Here is a 21,545-nt window from a genome sequence, read left to right on the forward strand (position 1 = left end):
TGCTTCCTTAAAGAAGGAAGGTAAAAGAAACAAAAGCCTTTGTCTAAAAGCATAACAGCGTATTTTGGCCCACAGCTTGTGGTCTTACCACACAAATCTTGCTACTTTTGTTGGGTCATTCTTCTGGTTTACTAAACGTGGTGCTGCTATCCCCTTTGTGACGAAGGAAACTTCCCCCTCTGCTCTAAATCCAGTCTCTGTTACTTGCTTTCAAGTATTTCCAAGGCAGAAAGTGCCTTTTGTTTTCCTATGAGTCACAGGGCACCTGCTGAGCATCTCTCAGACCCAGTCTCACACACCTGTTGCAATATTCACTGCCACTCAAACTTTCACAGTTTATTCCTCTACTTGGCGTTTTAGCTGACTAAACAAAGCAGGCTTTTGAAGAAGAGCACCCCAAAATAGCCTAAACAATCTTTCCCTTCCTTATCATAAGGGACAGCACATGGCTTATTTGTAAAGCTTGAAGCAAGGTTGAGATCATTTTATACAACTTGATAACTTTGCTCTCAAGCAGATTCTGATAACTGCAGCTAGGTAAAAAAAAAACAACTACGTGCACTGCATATGCTTCATGGTAGAGAGAACAACTTTAATATTAAAGTTGTCCACACGTACAAAACAACATAATACAGCCTAAAATTGCTTAATTTCAGCCCGTTACTTGCTGAGCTGAGGGGAGATCAGGAACGATTAATTTGAAATTAACACCTCATTCCCAAACAGGTCTGTCTTACGCCCTTAACTTTACAGTCCAAAGACTGTTCAGGCTTCTAGCAGTTTCCCCAGACCCTTTCATTTTTTAGGCTTCTGCCTTTTGTTGCTGCTCTGGACATTACATCCCTCCCAATTTCTGCCTGACACCTCCTCAGAAATCAGTTTCCCTCTTTAAGGGCCAAGCTAAGGATGACAGCCAGCCATAACAAGGATCCTAACAGTACTGCATACAAATCAAGAAATGTGAAGAGCTGTCAGATATTCCAATCTCATATCCCCAGTAGTTTACTTCACATTTTCATGGGAGAAAAATGTAACATCATCCTTCTGTCCTTAGTCAAACTACTTGAAGTAAATTAGTTCCAGTCCTTGAGAATACTTCATCTTTCTTCAGTGGGTCAGAAATGAGATGCTAACGGTTCAAATTCCTTTCACTCCCACTTTATAGCATTTGTATGCACCAAGAACTCAGAATTAACACAGACCAATAACTTCATGCACACATTTCAGCAGATGCTGAACAGCTTTTGGAAAACTACCAGGAGCTTTTACTGATCTTTCCCTCATCTTCCTCATTCAAGCTTCATATACTTCATTTTCAATAAACTTGCCAAATGCAACTTTAATAACCTGTTTTACCTCTGCCTACTGACATAAACATTTTAGATCTTTGTACAACAGAAGAGTGGCTAAGAAAATGATATACAAACTCCAAGATGATTCAGTAAACTGTAATTTTAATGTTCACAAAGGGAACTACACCACGTTTCCCAGCAAGAAAGCAAGAGCTTAGTCTACCTAGGAGACAACTCAGGTGTTCCAGTTCTGTCCTATTTTGGGGATTCCCATATTCAGTAAACAAGACATTTGGTCAATACAAATCGGTGATTTACAGCACGAAGCAACACAAGGAAAATGCAGACAAAACAATTATCAGTACAGTATAAGGTATATGTGCATTCTTCTGATTTTTTTTCCTGGGTTACTAATACAGGAAAATAATTGCATCAGCAGCTCATAGAACTGAAATGTAAATATTGCTATTAAGCAGATCTGTGAAGGAAAGAATCAAGCCTCCTGTGGCTAGATGATGCACGTCACGTGGCAGTTGTCCGCTTCATCCAGAAATAAGGTGCTGAAGACATCATTAAAAAAGGTAGGGTGGTATTTGCAGGCTCTATCACAGTCAGGATTGAAGTTCACCTCCAGGATCTGAGGCTGCATGATTCTTTTTCCTGTCGAAAGGAACACAAGCACTGCCTTTTAATGCAAGCTATACGGTGACCCTGAAACATTTCCCATCATTAAGCTAGAAAAGGCTAGAAGTCATCTTTTCTGACCCAACCTGGCAGGGCTTTCTGTTTCACTCCTAATCACTCCTTTAGCAAAGCCAGGCAAAAGCAAGAAATTTTGCTGCATCCTGGGAACTGAGAATTCTTTTCTAGTCCCCTGGAAGTTCATTTCTGTGTGGTGCCTCTGCAGCTCTTCTCTATGTAAGAAGTAGGTGTACACAGGGCACACTTGCAAGCATTTTTGAGCTTTCTGGCGAGATAAGAAAAAGTTTGTCTTATTTGGCATTTTTTTCCTACCAGTCATCCACAAATAGATGGAAGAAAGGCTCCAAGTGGTTGTCAGCCATGCTGTGACATTTAAGCATCTCCGTATACACATTCTTGCAGACACAACTGAGTGACAGTCCCAAGGATATCAACAGCACTGAAATGGTAAACATGGTCCCTTGTCTGCTTAACTAAAATAACACTGCAAGTTGAAGACACTGGGCCAAGTCACAGGATGATGTCTCTTTAAGGCTTTAGTACATAGGAAGGGATTCTCCCACTGTAAACTGGAAAGAAAACTTGCCCCTGTACAGCTGCGTTTAAGCAAACTAAAACAAAGCCATAGCAGGAGTACAAGGGAGGCATGGACTCAGCCAAGCAGAGTTAGCAGCTCCCTCTACCATCACAGTTAACCAGTACAGCAGCTTCTAGCTCCACGGACCTCAACTTCAGATACCCTTTGATGTCAGTGGGAGGAACAGAGTGTACAGCTTACACTGCTTGAAAATCCGTAAGAATCTGAGCAAAGGAAATAAATCCCTGAAAAAGTTCACAAATAAGAATTCAACATGCAAAGAAATGAACTTCTCTCACCATCTCTGCTGGTGTCCCATTTAAGCATCAAGTCAATGGCATATATTGCTCTTGATGATGGATAATCACAGATGCCAAGAGGCGCGGGTTTAGCTGAAGCAACTTGGAACAACTCAGCAAATGCCTTAAAAATGTTTGCCTAGTAAGAGAAGAAAAATGTCTCAGAACAAGAAGCAAAGTTCCTACCACAGGAGCAAGTTAAAAAACCCACCTTTTAATCACTTAACGCATTCATATTTTGAAGAGTTTATATAAATTACACTAGCCAACAGAAAAATCTGCACAGTATTGGCTTCAAAATGTACACTGAGACAAAGACCAACACAGTGAAAGGGCCAAGCACTTAGCAGATATCTGTGGACTTCTCCTGGGAGCAAATAAGTACAAGAGAAATCCTAATGATGGCACACTTATTATTAGAATCAACTTTCTTCTCAAGCATCAGGTATAATACTACACTTCTACACAGAGGAGGAGAAAGACAAAACCCAGGGAAACTCTGTGCACACCTGCAGTGCAACAGTGAAGTTTTTTCCTTCCCTGCCTGTTAAACCTAACTTAGCTTTGTTCTACCAAGAAACGTTTTCTACCTACCTACACCGACATCTATAAATGGTGTTGGAAGTTTATATATGTTTGTGTCTGCCACACTGGTGTTTCCATAAGCAATTGATTTGTTTTTCCCAATGTGGAGCCAATAGGACATACAGGTATAATTTATATATACTGCTGTAAATCTGCAGCATCTGCAAATGCAGAGAGAGTAACACTCTGCACGTAGCACACATCACTACTTTGTGTAGCCTGTGCTTGGCTTCTTTTGGTCTGTTTATCAGTCTCTGCAGTCTCTTTCAGACTATTTCAATCCTAATGCTGCAAACCTGTCATGTTCTGAATGTCTTTACTTGGATGTGAGGTTCTAGCTAAAATGGATATGAATTAGTTTATGCAAATCAACCCACAGCTGGGTAATTTATTCACTTTTGAAAGCATACACATTAATCAGTACTCAGTCACAATTTCTTCTGCATCTTTTGACTTGTTATAAATATGGAAGAATGCAACACTTCAGTTACGTGTGTACTTCTGAATCATCTTTTCACATTCAGCTTTTTCTTTCAAGCACTACTTATGAGTAAGAATGACAATGTCCTTATCTGCCTTCTTGCATATTTTTCAGAAATACACTACTGGGAGCCTTTTCCTTGCATATAAAATATGCTTAAGTATGCCTTAGTGTTAGGGAATCATCAGTTTTCTTGTGCAAAGGCAGGCACAGGGCTAAGATCAGCTCGCTAATGCAGAGAAACTGGAGCAGCAGCTGAAAATCCGACATCGCAGCATCCAAGTCAAGATTTAATTCAACAAATGGGATAATGTGCTCATTTAAAAATCCCTCCTCCACCAACTCAGTATTTCTAAGAGAAGAGATCAGCTTAACTTTTTAAATAATTTGCCACAGTATGTAAATACAGCCTCTGCACTATCCAGCCTGGTAACGCAGCCCCTTGAGCACAGCACCCTTGAGGTAAGGCTTATTTCTGTCGGTCACTTTGGCACAGCTGGGCACATCCTCATCTTGCAAATGAGCTCCAGTGTCCTGCAAAGCGAGCTAACATGAAAGCTTTCAGGAAGATCTTTAGACCTACAGCTCTGCTTAATATAGCTAGGTCAAAACCTGATTTGGGAAGATCAGTTTTCTACTTGTTTTGGCAGCCTCTTGTGTTGTGAAGTCCTTCAGAACAAAGGAAGCCAGAGCCTGAATATTTCAGTGGTTCAACTCCCTAGATTCAGAGTTAATACCCTATTGAAACAGAATAGTACTGAAAGCTTTGAAAACAACTTTTCCAGAGTCATAACAGCAGCACCTGTTATGATTAACACTTGATACTGTGGACTTTTCTGCTGTTTCGCATGGAATACTGAATTTTCATAACCACAGGCTTTTATAAATGGCATCCTTTCTCAGGTAGAACTCTCAGGAAAAGTGATCCTGTTCCCAGGATCCTGACATTATTTAAGACTGGCTTTATTACCAAGTCCAAATGTAAGGAACTCTCAATGTAGCCATGAAATAAAATTCTCAAATGCTAAAAACAGTGTTTGAGGTTGAGTTAGTCCAAGTAAATAAATTATTATAATGTAAAGGTTAACATTTGCTGTCCTTTATGAAGCTGATGGACATGAAGTATGTTTCCTGAGGAAAAAAGCAACTTTTCAAAAAGACAGTTTATTGAGTTGGATTCATAGATGCTTATGAAATTAAAGACAAATTGCTGACTTACTTGTACTGTTGTCCACAGATGTTCAGGATATTGTTTTTCAAATTGAGGAACAAATTCTTCACAGTGTACCTAAAACAGTTTAGAAGCAACATACATTGCTTTGGGAATGACTGAGCAATCAGATGACATTGGAATACCAAACATTTTTTTCGGCATCCACAGAAATGCAGGCAGAGAAGTAGGAAGTCTGACAGTTCCTGAAGCCCTTCCATGTTCTAGTGTTTATATATAAAGGATTATACTGCAGTCTTTGAAAACGATTAGCTGCCATTTTAATAATTTTTCTTATTGATTTCAATTAACATGGGTTTTATTCAGGATGTAGGTTTGTAGTATCTATCACAAATTATTGGGGTCCAGACAGCAAAACGTCTAGGAAAAAAACTTGGTTAGGATACTTCCCACAGCAACTGCTTGCTAGGTATGAAACAGGGTATTGGGGAAACACAAGTGCCACAAAAGGCGGCGCTGGAAGATTCTTTAACAACAACACAAAGATAGGGGAATTTTTTGGACTGTTTGCTTACCTGCTTTAATGTTACACCAGGAGCATAATTCATGACAGTGAAATGCTTCTCGTAGTCATCCAAGTCATCAAGGGAAAACGCCCTAAGGAATAAAACAATTCCTTAGAACCAAACGTGATCCCTTAGAAGCTAAGTCCCATCAGTCAAACAAGGAGAACAAAGGTAATTACCGATTTGAAAAGCGTAGCCAAAATACATCATAGACGTACAGCTTGAGTGGTTTTACGGAGCGCAGCAACACAACGTAACGGATGTCAAATTTAACCATCCCCACATCTTCTCGGTGAAATAAGACCGGATTCTCAATATATTTGCACACTACCTAATACAAACAAACAAAAAACCATAGCAAATATTATCTGACTGAAATGCAAAGTGTCAGTAGATACTGAGGATTTAAGACATCCTTGTGTATGTTTTGGTTTTACTTAAGAAGCATGCATAAATAACCGATGATGTGTCAGTGGGCGTTTTATAAAAGTTTTTGAAGCCTGCCTGGGAAAGCTGGGCAGCCAGAATGTATACAAGCCTTTTTATTTACAATTTTAGTGGCATTAACCTCGTGAAATATAAGTCTGAAGCAATTTGTGCTCTTCTGTATTCCAGAAAAATACATGCAGTCCACATATCAGCAGAAATAAAGTGTGACAGTCTGACATTATGAATGCATACTACAGAAAAAAAAGAGCTCCATCACTCCTCTGTTGTTGGCAGTGTTTTGTGCTGCTGAGCTGTGGATCAACAATAATGATCAACAGGGGAAAGAAGCAAGAGTGTACAAAAATTCATGACCAATGCTAACTATACCTAAGGTGTGATCATCTTATCTGAGAATTAGCCTTAAAGCAGAAACGCACTGAACCATTAATTACTGTCAGGGCAAAATTTTTTTTAAATAAGAAAACATCAGCCTCTTTGGGTCTTTCATCACTGCAACAAATGGTGCTGATTTGAATAATTCACTCAGAATTCACTGAAGCTGAATGCTGATGGGTCCACGTACAGATTTTTAAGAAAATAAGTTTCCTTTCTTCTAGCCACTTTCTGCAACAGAGTTTTTTCAGAAATCCATTTAAAATCTCACTCAAAGCCATGATCTCTAACCTTTGGGCTGCTTTCCCTATGCCTGATGATATTGTTAAGGTTGTTGGTGATGTGAGTGTCCAGGCTTCTGGCCAGGTTCCACGGTTTGCATATCCAGTGATTGTCTTCTCCTCTGTGAGAGATAGAAAGCCAAAGCCTATAAGCTTCATTCATCTGTCTGAACATTCACTTGAACTGATCTACGTACTCCTCTGTCTTAATCACTTTATAAAGCTGGGCACTACAGTGCAAGAACTAAGGACTTCTGACTGATAGCTTTAAGCAATGGTATAAAAGGGAGAAAAGGCAATGGTAGCTTTCACTTTTTTCCATTAGGGATTAGCATATTCTCACTGATGATTTCCTTCTGTGCATCTTACTTCTTTAAAAAAGAAGAACAACACATGAACAGTAACACCACAAACACACAGAGGTCACGGTACAGACATTGTTCTGCCAAGAGTCTGAGGCTGTGCTAGCAGGGAATCACCATAGTTTCTAAGGTGATTCTCTTAACACCTTCAAATAGTTCATAATACATTACACTGCGACTGCCTCCTTGGGGAAGAAATTAGACCACATTCAGCAATTCACACTGCAAGAAAACAGGAGTATACCATTCTCATCTCGCTTCCCAGTGCCCAGTCACCTAAAGGGGGCAATATTCCTCGAAACATCCTCAAGGAAAACAAGTAACATGCTGGTCTTCATTCAATGCATTTTTCTGAGTAAGGACAGGGTGACACTATGCCCTTCTTTCCTTGGTTAATAAAGAGCAATCTGAGAAACTGCTTGGGCTTCATGATAAACGGCTCAAACTGAGCTGAACTTAGCAGTGTTAACTTTAGATGATTTTATTTCTGTGAAACTTACTATCCCCTGCTTCCCTTTCCCTTATATACACATTGCATTTGTGCTCATCCTTGATAATTAAGAGGAATTTAAACATCAGACAAACCAGTTGCAAATCTCCGAATGCAAGACACTCATTTTTGAGTAAAGTGGGAATCAAAAGCACAAGATGTAAGGAAGGAGAAATAATAACCACCTTCTCTCACGCTGCTGAAAGTAACAGATGAACTGGGGCAGCTCTGTTTGGAGGTTAAAAGTACGTGGCAACCATCTTGGCCCATCTGGCCCCCCAGCTCGTCTAGATATGGATGCCAGGCAGTCTTTGACAGTCAGGAGGTTCTCACACGGGAACTGATTCAGCATTACTTCAGGTCTTTCCTCGCTCAGCTTCCTGCAAAACAAAGGAGTTGTTAAACTGAGGAGGGGAAAGGCCTTTTGGATCGCTTACAGAGGAAAAAAAAAAAAAAAGAAAAGAATTTGTCTTATCAGGGAAAGATTTGCAACCTATAATCTTTGAAGTGTGAGAAGTTGTAGAGGATGTCAGCTTCTGCCTCCTTGTCTGTGAATACGAAACGGGGATGTGTCAGGCTGTTGAGGACTTGCTGGATGTCTGTGAACACCCTAGAAGAAAAAGCGATACGAAGAAAAACGTCAAACTGATTTCTGAAAATGATCAGCTGTTGCTTGAATAGAAAATAGTGTTTTGTTTTTTAAATGTTGGCTCCCTACAAATGTTACACTTTCAACCCGCAGAAAAAAAAAGAAATATTGTGGAACAGATTAAAAATGAAGGGCTTTGAAACAAAATATCTCAGACAGTTTTGCTCCAGCAACTTTAACAAAACTTGCAACTGAGAACAGTGACAGTCCCTGACGGGAGAGCACTAACATGAATTCACTATCATACATGAAAGAGCCCTAGAGGGAGAGATACCTTGTAAGTACCTTCATTGGCGGAAGAGCCCTAATCATCAACCTGTCAGTAACAAGGAACAAATCCATATGAAATCTGCACAGTTTCAGAGTTCAGCATGAAGACTCAAAGTCAGACTGATGTAAAAAAGCAGTTAGCACAGTAAGTGAAAATTTCAACCGATTAAGCAACTGCTATTTTTTCTTTTTTCTTGAGGTGTCACAAATACTCTTCCTCCTCTCCAGACCTGCTCTCATCAATTAACTCTTCTTTCCTCTTCTGCAACCAACCAATTAGAAGATACAATCCCAAGAGAGAATTCTCTGGAATAATGAACTTTTGAAACATCCCATTCATAGGGGGAAACACTCTTTTCAAAAATCCCCAACATCTGAAGCGTATCTGTTATGTTTTGTTTATTGCCACAAACATTCTGCATAGCTCTGTGTGTGATGTATTACTTTCATTGTACTATTTACCCTGGAGAGTAAGACTAGAAGAAACTAATTCACAGCACTGGCATTCTTATCAAAAGAAGTCCTAATTCTTTCCCCACTGCTAAAACTTAGTGAAGTTAATATCCTCATACAGCCCTTCCAGTATTTCTTTCTGCAAAATGTGGCTTCTTGAACACCTGCACAGCTCAAGGAAGTACAGCACCGAATCTGACAAAAGGCCCAGTACAAATTGCACTAAATTCATCTCAAGGACAGGACAAATATCCACTGTCTTGGATGAACTTTTAGTCTTTGCTGAGGGAAATGGGATTCAAAGCGGTGACCTGAAGGCGAAACAGCCTTATAATGCTGTAACAAAGTCTTGAAGCATTCGATATTCTCACGTAACTCCAGCACACTGCAAGCATCATACTTAATCTTGGTAAGAAAGCATTTTGTTTGCAGATACATACTTGAAAACTTTGTCTTTATCATAAACTGATGGGTTGATCGCTACAGGGAGTTTCTCCTTGTTTTCTGCTAAAATAGCCTAAAAAACAAACAAAAATAAAGAAATTAATAATAGTCACAGTAAACAGGCAGCCTTGAGTCAGACTTCACAATGATCAGCAAATAAAAACAGCAGCACGGATCAAACTACCTTTTAAAGTGCACAGTCATGTTTATAGGATAAGTGACTGTAAAAGAATTTTAAAAGAAAAAATGATAAGTAAAATACTCAATGACTACATGTTCATCCAAGTTTTTTTATTATCATTATCTATTGAAGTTTTATTGAATTATCAAACCTTACAGACAGTTTAATGCAATTCCTTTTCTTCGCATAAGTGTTTAAATAGAGGTGTACAGGTGTGTTTGTAGCCACAGCAAAAATGACAGTCTGTGTGTCTGACCACTGCACTGCCTGGTTCAAATGAACTGCAGTCACATTTTGAGAAACTTATGTTGTGTCATACGCTGCCGAACAAGAAATAGAAATAATTCCTGACTGGATGACTACAATTCTCAGAATGGTGCCAGAAGATTTGTTCACATCTATTCTCAAATTCAGGGACTTGCTGCAGAACTGCAACTACTCAAGTTTCCCAAGAGATCACTTCTTTAAAGTCAGACATTTGGTCAGAAGTGCCTTTATTAGGGACTGTCTCCTCTGAGTCTGCTTTCTGCAATCAGTGCCCAAATCACTACCCACAGTACCATTTAAGTCACAGACTTTGTGGTCTGTGCTAAAGAATACAGTGAGGTAGCAGAACAAAAACCAGGTGAGATTTAATCTGCAGCATTACTGTAATAACTGCTTTTCTAAGCAGGAAGGAAATCTATAAGATTTCTTGAAACTAGATGATCTTTAAAAGGGCCCTTCCAACCCAAACTATTCCATGAGTCTTTGCTTCTATTAAAAAGAAAATTAGAACCTTAAAAGTAGCACTGTTAGCTACTGCAAAACCAATAACTCAGCCACGTGAGCAACAAATTATTTGTACGTAGTAGTAAAGCACTCCCTGCTGCAAAAGCTGTAGAGACAGCAAACATTTACACTACCTTGCAAAACTGCTGGCTCACAGACTTACAGTGTGAACAAATCTGACACAGTCAGATTTTTTTTGTGCACGCAGCTCTGTGTATGCTAAGCTATGGTAACCAGAAGTGTCAGCAACATGCATCTCTTTATAGATATTTCCCTTCTTGAGTTTAAGGCCATGCTACATATGAAGTTTTTCTTTGATCTGTCACCAGTCTAAATCTTCAATCATCTACAGATAAATATTCCAGAGGAAAAAAAAAAGCTGTTTTCAAGACAAGGTAGGAAAGGAGTATACTATTTGCTCATTTGCCACACACAATTCCTCAACTTGAACTAAGCAACAGATTGCCTTATCTGAGATCCAGGCACATTTGCCAAGAGAACTGTAAGGCCAGAACTATATTAGCATCGTTTCTCATCTATAAATAGGAAGTATGCCTACCTCTCTTCAACAATGCAAAATCCCAACCAATATGACACTGGTTCCAGAACAGCCTATTTCGGTCATAATGCATTTATTCAACAAAATCAGCTTAATTTTTGCCTAGTAAATAATGAGCTGAATTTCGAGTTTTCTGACCATCCTCCATCAAAAGCAGCAGACTGTCGGTATAGAGCATGGGGGTCCAACTTTTTGGCTTGCCTGAGCCACACTGAATGAACAGGAATTGTCCTGAACCACATATAAGATAAATACTATAGTTAATGTATAGAAGTAACAAAATTTCTCCTATTTTTTATTCAAGCAAAAATGTGAGGGAAGTGAATAATCGTAGGTAAAACGTGCGTCCTTCATGATGCTCAGAGAGCTGGAGCACCTCTCCTACAAAGTCTGAGAAGGCTCTGGGGAGACATCACTGCAGCCTTCCAAGTACTTGAAGAGAGTTTATAAACAGGAGACAGGCTGACTTTTTACATGGTCTGGTATTGATAGATTAAAGGAGAACAGTTTTAAACTGAAAGAGGGGAGATTTAGGTTGGATTATTAGGAGGAAGTTCTTTACTCAGAGAGTAGTGAGGCACTGGCACAGGGCAGTTTGGATGGGGCCCTGAATCTGCTGGGTGGCAACACTGCCCAAGGCAGGGGGTTGGAACTAAATGGGCTTTAAGGTCCCTTCCAACCCAAACTACTCTGTGACTCTAAGATTTATAACAGTGGTATCAAATTAAGGACATTGTCTCCACTACAATATTTAGCAATTCTAAACCACATGATAAGTAGTCAGACTGAAAAGAATAATTATCCCAGTGTACTAAGATGAATCCTTCTGTAATTCAAGACAGACCAGAAGTATTACGGCAATAGATCCAGTGGGTAAGCACGTTAGACAATGTCTCAAACACTGAACTGGAAGATAGGTGCCTTATATGAAAGACTTTGCACTATATTTACATGAAGAAATATTAGGCAATATTGCAATAACATATTATAGACAATTTCTGTTGCTTAGTTCTGTAAATTGTATCACATGCAAGATATTTCTCATTTCATTATGCTTTTTTTTTTTTTTTAAGTTAGTACCCATGCTCTGAATCAATCTTTAATCCTGACAAAAAGCAGAACCAGAACTCTTGATTAGCTGCTTAGACACCGACTCTGAAAGGATAAAATATGACATCTGTTACACCCTACCTGGTAATGCTCATCCGATGGCTCTGGGGTAAAGCAGTTGACATCCAATACCTCACTGGGTAGCCATGGTAACAAAACACACTTCCTGATCAAGCGATCAGTTTCCCCGTAAGCATAATCACGGGTCACTTCATCTGCAGTAAAACAAGGAGAGCCTTTCAGGAAGCCTTTAATTCTACACTCTGAAATCCCCCTCATGCCTCATCATACAAACGAAGGTTGGACAGTTAATAATGCTACAACTGTCAGAATCAAAATGCAAGATTAGATATAATTAAAGAACTACATTAAAAAGGGTATTACTTGCAATGCAAAAATTAGGCCCAAACCAGCTGACTTATGACACTTTAATCACGCAGCTGAACACTACTACCCCTCTACATGATGGGAGCAGAACGAGGCATCCAGCCAAGGATACAAGTGCAAAGTCAACCCAAATCTCGTATTCCCAACCTCAAGCACTTGACTGTCTCAGTCACAAACAGCTACAAACACACAGACTTCTTAAGCAGGATTTCTTAAACTCTCAGATGCCTGAATCAGTAGTTCCACTACGACAGTGACACAAGATTTTAAGTTCTCCGTCAATGTTTTCAGCCTCTACCTCACAAATTATGGTGCTAAAAATATCAAAGAGAACTTTGAATTATGATAGCATTAAAAATACGCAGTCATTTTAGTTATGAAATACCTGTTGTGCTGTGTAGTGCTCAATGCACAGCAGCAGTAACAAACAAACACGGAGACTCAACTTACCACCAGTTTCCAGGTCTCTCAGGGGCCAGAGAACAGTGTAAGCAATTTGTTGAGGCATGTAAAACAGGGGTGCTGTTGCAAAGCTAGGCTGATCTGAATGCTGAATGCGTGATCCAAACTCATCCATAATATACCAGACAGGAACTTTCTCCTCCGCAGTCTGCACAATTAGAGAGTGAGAAATACTGCATGTATCACTTTCTAGAAAAGAACTACAAGACAGAAGGTTCTGGCAGTACCCCCTGCAATGTTCTCCATGTATCCAAGACACTGTGAAAATTGGCAAGCCTGTTCTTGTAACTGCAGAGTCCCATCCTTCCTCTTATTATAGAGCTACTGCTTACCAAATCCACTTCCCCTGAAGCCATCTCAGGGAGTAAACACAACAGAAGGCTGTTTCCTCACACTTCTATAGATGCAGAAAGGGAGACACAGGAGAACTCGACTTACGCCATTCAAAGCAGTTCAGTGTCAGAATGGGAAATTGAAGCCAAGTTCAACTATAGGTTGAATTAATTGTCTTCCAGAAAAGCATTTTTCAAGTGGGAGCACAATTTCACATGATTCATGAGTCACTCATGAGAGAAAGACGGGAAACCAAAACATAACAAAGAAAGATGGAGACATATTGCTCAAGCCTGCCTTTTATTTAAAGGCAAAATAAATAAATCACAATGAGTCCCTTTCTAAGGGACTTTTTCAGGCCTGGCACTACTGTGAGCTAAGCTGATAAACACATTGGTGAGGTGCCATCCCCAGGGAGTTACCTCCACCCTTTGAGCTAAGGATGCAGGTTGGTCATGACTGCACCACTCAGAGCGAGCTGCTGGTAAAACAGACAGGCCTCTTCCATTCTGCAAAGAGCTTGGCCCCGAGAAATAATTTTCATCTTCAAAACAAAATACCATAGCATAGAAGCTACACCTACAATAGCATTTTTAATGTGCTGTATTCCCTCAGAATTAGCATGTATGCATTTGAGTGCATCTGAAGGCTAGGACCATGCTGAACGACCAAACTTGGTGTGGTCTTATTCACATTACCTAAAACTAGGATCTGGAATAAGCTACATCTGGAAGAACACCATCTTGAAACTAGCTGGTTCTCACCTGAGGTTGAGCTAACATTTATACTGTATTGGCAATCAGATGCCGAACTGAAACCAGGAAGCTAAGTTATCTGACAGCATAAGTTTATCCCAGGAGGTGAAACACCCCTACAGATGAGGAAAGCTGTGAGCATAGCTGCTGAGAGACACATTTATGTGAGGCACTTGATTCATGAGGGAGACTTTCCTTCACTATAAGTAAATATGAACAGAAAAAAAACAAATTTGACACACAAGCAGATCTTCCCTTTCTACTGCCCTTCCTTTGCAGAAGGCTCTTCTCCTCTGCGTGCAAAAAGAAGAAAAAAACAACCCTCAGAGTTCTTACCTGAAATGAGGAAGCAAGCCACCACGCATTCTAGCCTTAGATGGCATCTGCTCTCCTTCCAAATAGAAGTTTATTGTTCATTGCCCACAAAGGAACATTTTTGTGTCGAAAAAGTATATTTGTTCTACCATAGACTGGAATGACTTCACTCCGGGCTGCCCAGAAGTTTTTAGCAGCCCAGTCAAACTTCAGAGACTCACCCCTTGAGAAAGCTGGTAGGTCTGATTGTACTTCCACATTTCCTGCAACACTTGCTCAACACTGCCCTCATCTGGGATTTCTCCGTGAAAATCGATGCCCATGAGATTTGCCATTCTGTGAAGTAAGCCAGGCACGTGAAGCAGCTGCTGGCGGGCGTGTTCAATGCGGTATGTCCAGGCATGGTCGATGAGGAAAATGCTTCAAGAGAATTTTGGTAGCATTACAAAGGAATGCATATAGGTATTTCCAGACAAGGGCCAAATACTTCTCTGAGTAAGAGCTACGTGTTCTTGCAGAAAGTTTGGTGACTAAATACTCTTTGAGTGGCAAAGTAATTCCCTGAGAACACATGTACCATTACAAGCTAGGAACAATTTCCCAGCAGTAAGACAGCACTCTTTTTGTTCTAGAAAGTTGTTGTGTAATAGTCAGACATTCTATGATAATGAGGCACAAACAGAACAGCGCACTCAGTTTGTTACTTTCTTCCTTCCTCCACCACATCAACCTGATATTCATAGAATAGTTTGGGTTGGAAGGGACCTTCAAGTCTGCCCAGTTCCAGCCCCCAATGTGGGCAGGACTACCACACACCAGATAAGGCCGCCTGGGGCCCCATCCAACCTGGCCTTGAGAAAGGAAAACTATGTACTGCTTTGGAAAAGCATTCTGAGATCCTGCTAGCCATGAGGTCTAGCAATATCTACAATCATCTGTAGAACTAGGTGGAAAGGCATGATCACTAGAAGTCTTATACAGTCTGCAAGTTCAAAAATTTTAAAGTTTTTGATTGTTTTCTCTTTATTTGGCTGTTTTTCTTTTCTTCCCTAGAAATAGAATGCACTGTTTAAAAGAAGTACCAATCTAAAACAAAATGATAGCCAACTGGAGTATCTCTCCTTGAGAAGTTTAACCTTTGTGCTGGCTGCATGATTTTCACAGCAAAAGCCTACTTACTTAAACAGAAGGATTCTTCACACTGTGGCCATGTCCATTTACTGAATCACATCAAAGAACATCAAAGTAAATTCTACTTATTAATTTCCCTTTCTCAGTTTTCAGTAAGTTAAAAACATTTCAGCTGTCATGTATGCCAAGTATCCCTGAACAATTCTTGCGTATCATATTCCACACACAGCATAAACTTACCTTAATTTTAAACAAAGATTCTAGAGAATGCTAGGGTGGAAATTAGTTCAAAAGTCAGTCAGCAAACAAGCATGTTGGTAGTCTGCTTCTACAACCACTCATCTCAACGCTGCAAGTCAGTCCAAGACTTTCTAAGAGTTGCTTTGAATTTTACAATTTGTGTTCTCAGATTTAGAAAGGCAATGACTTAGGTTAAAGCAAGCACGTAAAGGTAGATACCCACGCTCTATGTTGCTTTTACTCATCAAGACAAAGTTTATGTAAATACACAAAGGCTAAGATCTAAAAAAACATGAAAGGTCTGGCAAAATAAGACCTATACAACTGATCAGAACGACATTTAGAGTTCCACTGGAGTTCAGACTTCACCTCACGGATAAATATTTATGTTTGATATTAAATTGATAACGTTACAATGCATACCTTTTTATTTGTATTAATTTTTACGCAACCTTTTCCAATTTAGCACATCATGCTAATTTCATATTCATGACAGATAAGCTGATTCCAAAGAAAGCCAACAAAACTTGAGACGTATTTGACTACATACACGTGTCTAGCATGCAATTGTATGATGACACTCTTGAATTACATCACAGCCAACTGAAGGAAATTCAGCAGTCTGTGTATCATCTCTTACAGCAGCTCAGTATCCCCTGAGCCTGAGGTTTGTAGACAATTATTACTTTGGTATTTTTTCAATGGCAAACACATTGAATCTGCAAATCTGCGTATTTTATTTCTACAGATTTCATTTTAAAGTTACCTCTTCTCTATTCTCTCTGTTTCATAGAACTGATTTATAAGCATCTTCCTCCATGATTTAAGGAGAAGCAACGTAAAATGCCTGCACTCCTAAGGCTCTTTACAAGATATGCTTCATGGCACGGAGATTATTTATCTTTCCTGAAACAAGCAGCTGTGTCTTATGGTAAGAAAGATAGACAAAAAACAACATATAAAACAAAAACAAAGGAGCATTTTTGAATAAGACCCAACAAGTTTTATTATAAACTGCCCTCACCACTGTAGGGTTTAAGACCACTCAAGGACACAGGACCAGTTCAGAAATCACTGCTCACCTATCAGGATTTGAGGCTTGAATCCCATTCTCATTTGTTACTATAACTTTGAAACAAGGTTCATTTCCAGGATTTGGTTTCTTTTTCAATTCATCTTCCATTGCTTCATCACCTTCCTCTTCCTCATCTACCTCTTCTACTTGCATTATCCCAAAGTAGTCACCAGCATCGAACACCTGAGGTTGAAAGTGCACAGAATACAAGCAGTTAGTTGAGGCAGTACTCATGTACGCACAATGCAACACTGAGAAGGCACAGACAACTTTGGCCTGCATTCTGACAACAGTGGTGCCTAGCATTCATTCTTTCACATCCTAATAGAGCTGTCTGGGAAGTTTCTCTGCTTAACATCAGCAGGAAGCTGTGTTGGTTTCTTCGGCATCAACAGATTTGTTGACGATCATCCATTAATTCAACTAATCACGGAAGCTGAAAACAATATTTTTGTTTAACTCCAAAATCACCAATCAAGTGGATCACTTCAAATTACAATCTGATATCATGGCATGCAGTGCTCAACAAACCAAGGTGTTATCCGAGTTCCAGAACCACGATGAAGTACATTAAGACCCCCAGTCAAGTTCTGAGTCAGTTAAGAGATGCGAGATTGTTTTCCTCCTCCTTCCTTACACAATGAGTTTGCTCACCTGCAGATGAGATTGCAGCCTCCTCACACTGCTACAAGCTGAAGTCTATACTTACCTCAGCTGGTCCACTGAACAGGGTTTACTTGCATTCTTTGCCACTCTAGATGCAACAGTTTGATCTAACTGAATTAAGGCCACCACACGTTTCCCTTCTGCCACAAATCTTGCTTAATGGTGACTTGTATACCTGCTGCAGAAAACCAATGCTACTTCCGTGATTTCAAATTAAACATGTAATTTCAAGAAGAAAAAAGTACAGAGTCTCAGAAGACATTTCAAACCCTTTTGCAGGGAGTTGTTTTGCTAAGTCAGTCACGTTACATAGTCAACCAGACAGGAGCTGACAAATGATTAGCCCTCTCACACATCATTTTTAAAGAGGAGTAAGACTTCCTAACAATACAATTCTCCATCTAACCTTGTTAGTAAGCAGAAGGGAGCATAACAGACCTGGAAGCGTAACCTCTAACCTCCAGAGGCACTCCTTCATCGTGTCAAGCCTGGGTGCACCTAGCCCACTGCATCACTATCACAAGTCATTATCTCTAGACATTGACAACTTATTGGCTAGAAAATCCCAGAGGTAGAGACAAGCTTTTATTTGTTCCTTCAGGACAATAATCTCCACTAAGCCCCAGCTGGAAGGCAAGAAAATCAACTTTACATTTGCAAAGCATGGCCACCTAGACAAAGCAGAGTTGCCCAGGGGGAACTAGCAGCAAGAAGGGAGGGCAGCAGGGAAACAGCACCTGCTGCAGATTTTAACCTTCAGCACTGTACCATAGACCAGAGCAGACAATACCTGCAGGTGCCTCCTGAGGATTGGTGATGGTGTTTTGCTTTGGGCTAGGGGGTGCAGAGCCATGCTGAGAATGCACTGGCTCACTTCATATATATGTTTTCCTTAGGGTAAATAAAATCACTCTGCAAACAACTTCACTGAAGATTAAAAATACAGAAATAAGTAACTGACTTAACATCACCCGTAGTTCAGCAGGCATCTCAACAGCTACCGATTCCGTCTGATCTCTACTTTTCCAGTTTTGCTGGAAGAGGATAATGTTACTCAACAGCAGTATTGCCACCTCCTGCTGTTACAATAGGGGGCCATCAACATTTCCTTTAAGACCCTCCTTGCCTGCCTGTACAGTTCACAGCCATTTTAAGCCGATTTCACCGAGGCAAGTTCCAGCCACAGGAAAAGCCCTTACTTGGGTGGCTGCCAGCAGCACTCTGCTCATTTCTGTCAGGTGGCTCCCAGCTGAAGCAGCATCCTGAGCTGGCTGCTGCACAAGCACTAAGCCCAGCCCTAGCAGGCAGCAAGAAGCGTGAGCTTTCCCCAGCATCATCATAAAGGCAGCAGTGAAGTGACCAGAAGCCATTAGGAAGTTAAAACCGCAAGCACGATGCACCAGAGCACACTTGATACGTGCTGCCCTATGCCTAATGTGTGGTGAGGTCCTGGCATTGCGAGGCTGGCCAGCTGCAGAGAAGCAGCTGTAAGCAAGCCAGATTTGGGCAAATCCTCTGTTCCTTCACATTCAGGTACAATTCCAACCTAACAAACCCAGAACCAGGCAGTGCGAAACAAAGTGGGCACATTCCATGGCACAGACTGGCAAGCACAGGCACCTTCAGCAAATTCCTTGCAGGCATGCTGCAAACTGTTGCAAAGGCCACAGGCAGCCTGTGAGCAGCAGCATGCCCTCCCCTGCTCTGCAAAATAAAGCCTGGTAACACTAATCATGCTGCACACCTACTGATAGTTAAGTAGAAGACACCACTTAAAGATCTGCATTTGTCCAAGTTTGAACAATGATTTCTCAGGGCCACAAAAATACTCACTGCAATACATAGGAGCCTGCCAGTTTTGCTAAATGCAAAATAAGGAAATAAGTAAAAGCAGGTTTCTTGCCCTAGCAGATACATCACATTTGGGATGAGCAATCCAGTGTAATTTGTGATTACACAAAGCTCTCAGGAGCAAAACAGCTCTAGCAGCTCTCAAGGTATGTGAAACCCCTCCACTTCTCTTTCAGGCTCTAGTATACAGCAGGTAAGGTGCTGTACATTGAAGCAAATTCATGCTGGAAAACAGCTGCCTGGGCTGGGTTCTGGATGTACTGATGTAAGAGGAGATTTTATCTATGTAATGCATACAAGTTTTCCAAGTTCTACGCTAGAAAATCTTGTAAACAGGTTAAGACAGATGAAAAATTCCTTCCACCTTCACACAGGAAACAAGAGAACTCGTGCTGTGGTCCATGTTTCACAGATTTCTTTTCCCCAGTTACTCTTCAATTAAAAGCCTCTAAAGCATTTTCATCCTTTCCCTTCACCTCCTCTGCTGCCTTCATGCGGAAGCTTTGAGCAAGGTACTGTAGGCCTGCTTACTTAAAGAGTTCATCTCAGGCCACCGCACTCCTCATTGTAATTTTCCCTACACATCCCAGTCTTCTCCATATCCTTTCGCCCTTCTGGATAAAAATCCAGAAGCTGCAATGGCAGAGACATGCACCATTAACAGCCTGTTTATCTTCTTAAGCACACTGAAATCATTACACTTCTCTCTCCACGCACCCTGGACAAACGAGCACACTCAGCCACTGCAGCAAGCATAATGAAACATTGTGCACTATGCCACACTAGGGTATGTGCCTTCTCCATGTCAGTCCCTGTGGAAGTATCATGGCTATGGTTTTCCTCATTCTATTCTCTTCCCTCTCAACTTCAACCAAGAAGTTCGTGGCTTATCAATACTTATAAACATCAAATGGGAGACCAGTGGATGGGGCCAGGCTCTTTTCAAAGGTGCCCAGCCAACAGTACAAGGGGCAACGGGCAGAAACAGATCTAAATAGTTCCATCTGAACGTGAGGAAAAGCTTCTTTACAGTGATGGTGATGGAACACTGGAACAGGCTGCCCAGAGAGGCTGTGGAGTCTCCTTCTCTGAAGATACTCAGAACCCAGATGGACACTGTCCTGTGTAATCTACTGTAGGAAACCTCTGTTAGCAGGGCGTGGACTTGGACTAGATGTACTCCAGAGGTCCCATCCAACCCCTACGATTCTGTGACAGAGCATTTGCTTGAGTTAACGTAGATGTATTTTCTCTGCAATACACAGCTATTCCTCTCACTTGCAGTACCAGACATGCAGCTGTTAGAAACAACCAAGAAAGCATTTAAACCCTCCTGAGTGTGCTGCAAGCACTCTGATGGTATCACGTCTTCTTAAACTTCCATCCATTCCAACGGTGAAGTTGGGATGAGGAAAAAAAAGAAGGCACCCAAGCATCAGAGATGAGTTTATCTGTACAACTGTGTAACTACAGCCACTTCCTCACCCACCACCCTGCAGCTTCTCACCCTATCTCCTAACTCACAACCCTTGCTCGCTCCCTCCTCTCCCCACACCCTCAGGCTTCATCCAGCTCACTCCTCCCCAGGACAGCGAGCTCACCTCGCCCTCACTGCCTCCCGCAGGCTGACTCCTCCAGACTCCCCGGAGCGCTCTCACTTTTCCACACAGCCGGTTTCGGGTCCTGCCTTTCCCGCCTCAGCTCCTGGTTCCTCTACTCCAGCAAATCCACGGTACCTTTCCTCACCGCTGAGGCTGGCGACACACGCACCACATCCTAAACAATTCTAAACGTGCCTACCGACAAAAGCGGTCCCGCTCACGACCTGTTTTCTCTTTCCTTTCTCATCGAACGGCGGTCAGCCGCTGAAAACACGAGGCAAAAGGGATTTCTCGTACCGTCCCTGCTTAACCCCGGCCAGAGCGCTCTCCCCAGCCCCATCCCGCACTCACCTCTCCGCGCAGCTTACGGCACAGGCTCTCCCAGTAGCGTGCCGGGACGCAGGAGGCGCGGAGCGCAGCCCCGTGCAGGGCCACGAAACCCGCCAGCTCTTCATCGCCGTCCGCCGACATGGCCGAGCCTGGCGCAACCCGCTGCCGTACCCCTCCCGCCCCGCCGCGAAGCGGAGCATGCCGGGTGGGGCCTGCCCCGGGGAGGGAGAGGGAGCGGGAACTGCGCGCGCGTGGCAGGCGGGGCCTCCCGACGCTGAGAGGCGCGGCTGTGGGCTGGTGCAGCGGTGCGTGGTGTTGCTGAACGCGTTCGCTG

General features: G+C 41.6%; 1 protein-coding gene across 1 annotated transcript; it reads right to left on the reverse strand.

Moving 5' to 3' along the window:
• Nucleotides 1–1,437: 1,437 nt before the first annotated feature.
• On the reverse strand, nt 1,438–21,450 carry TTLL12 (tubulin tyrosine ligase like 12). Its single transcript, XM_003203006.5, has 14 exons — nt 21,233–21,450; nt 16,771–16,946; nt 14,539–14,737; nt 12,903–13,062; nt 12,147–12,280; nt 9,441–9,517; nt 8,122–8,238; nt 7,814–8,008; nt 6,787–6,898; nt 5,853–6,004; nt 5,683–5,764; nt 5,156–5,224; nt 2,871–3,009; nt 1,438–1,952 (listed from the first exon to the last, which is right to left on the reverse strand). The coding sequence occupies exons 1-14, from the start codon at nt 21,350–21,352 to the stop codon at nt 1,801–1,803; spliced, it is 1,884 nt and encodes a 627-aa protein (XP_003203054.1). The 5' UTR covers nt 21,353–21,450; the 3' UTR covers nt 1,438–1,800.
• Nucleotides 21,451–21,545: the final 95 nt, after the last annotated feature.

This window comes from Meleagris gallopavo, chromosome 1 (genome assembly GCF_905368555.1).
Source record: "Meleagris gallopavo chromosome 1, MGAL_WU_HG_1.1, whole genome shotgun sequence".
Lineage (NCBI taxonomy): Eukaryota > Metazoa > Chordata > Aves > Galliformes > Phasianidae > Meleagris > Meleagris gallopavo.

Coding starts and splice junctions, on each gene's coding strand:
- TTLL12 (XM_003203006.5), bottom strand. CDS start 21,352: ATGTCGGCGGACGGCGATGAAGAGCTGGCGGGTTTCGTGGCCCTGCAC. Junction 14,738..16,770: donor CAAGCCTCAAATCCTGATAG/GTGAGCAGTGAT, acceptor ATTCTCTTGAAG/CATTTTCCTCATCGACCATG. Junction 8,239..9,440: donor GATAAAGACAAAGTTTTCAA/GTATGTATCTGC, acceptor TTTTTCTTCTAG/GGTGTTCACAGACATCCAGC.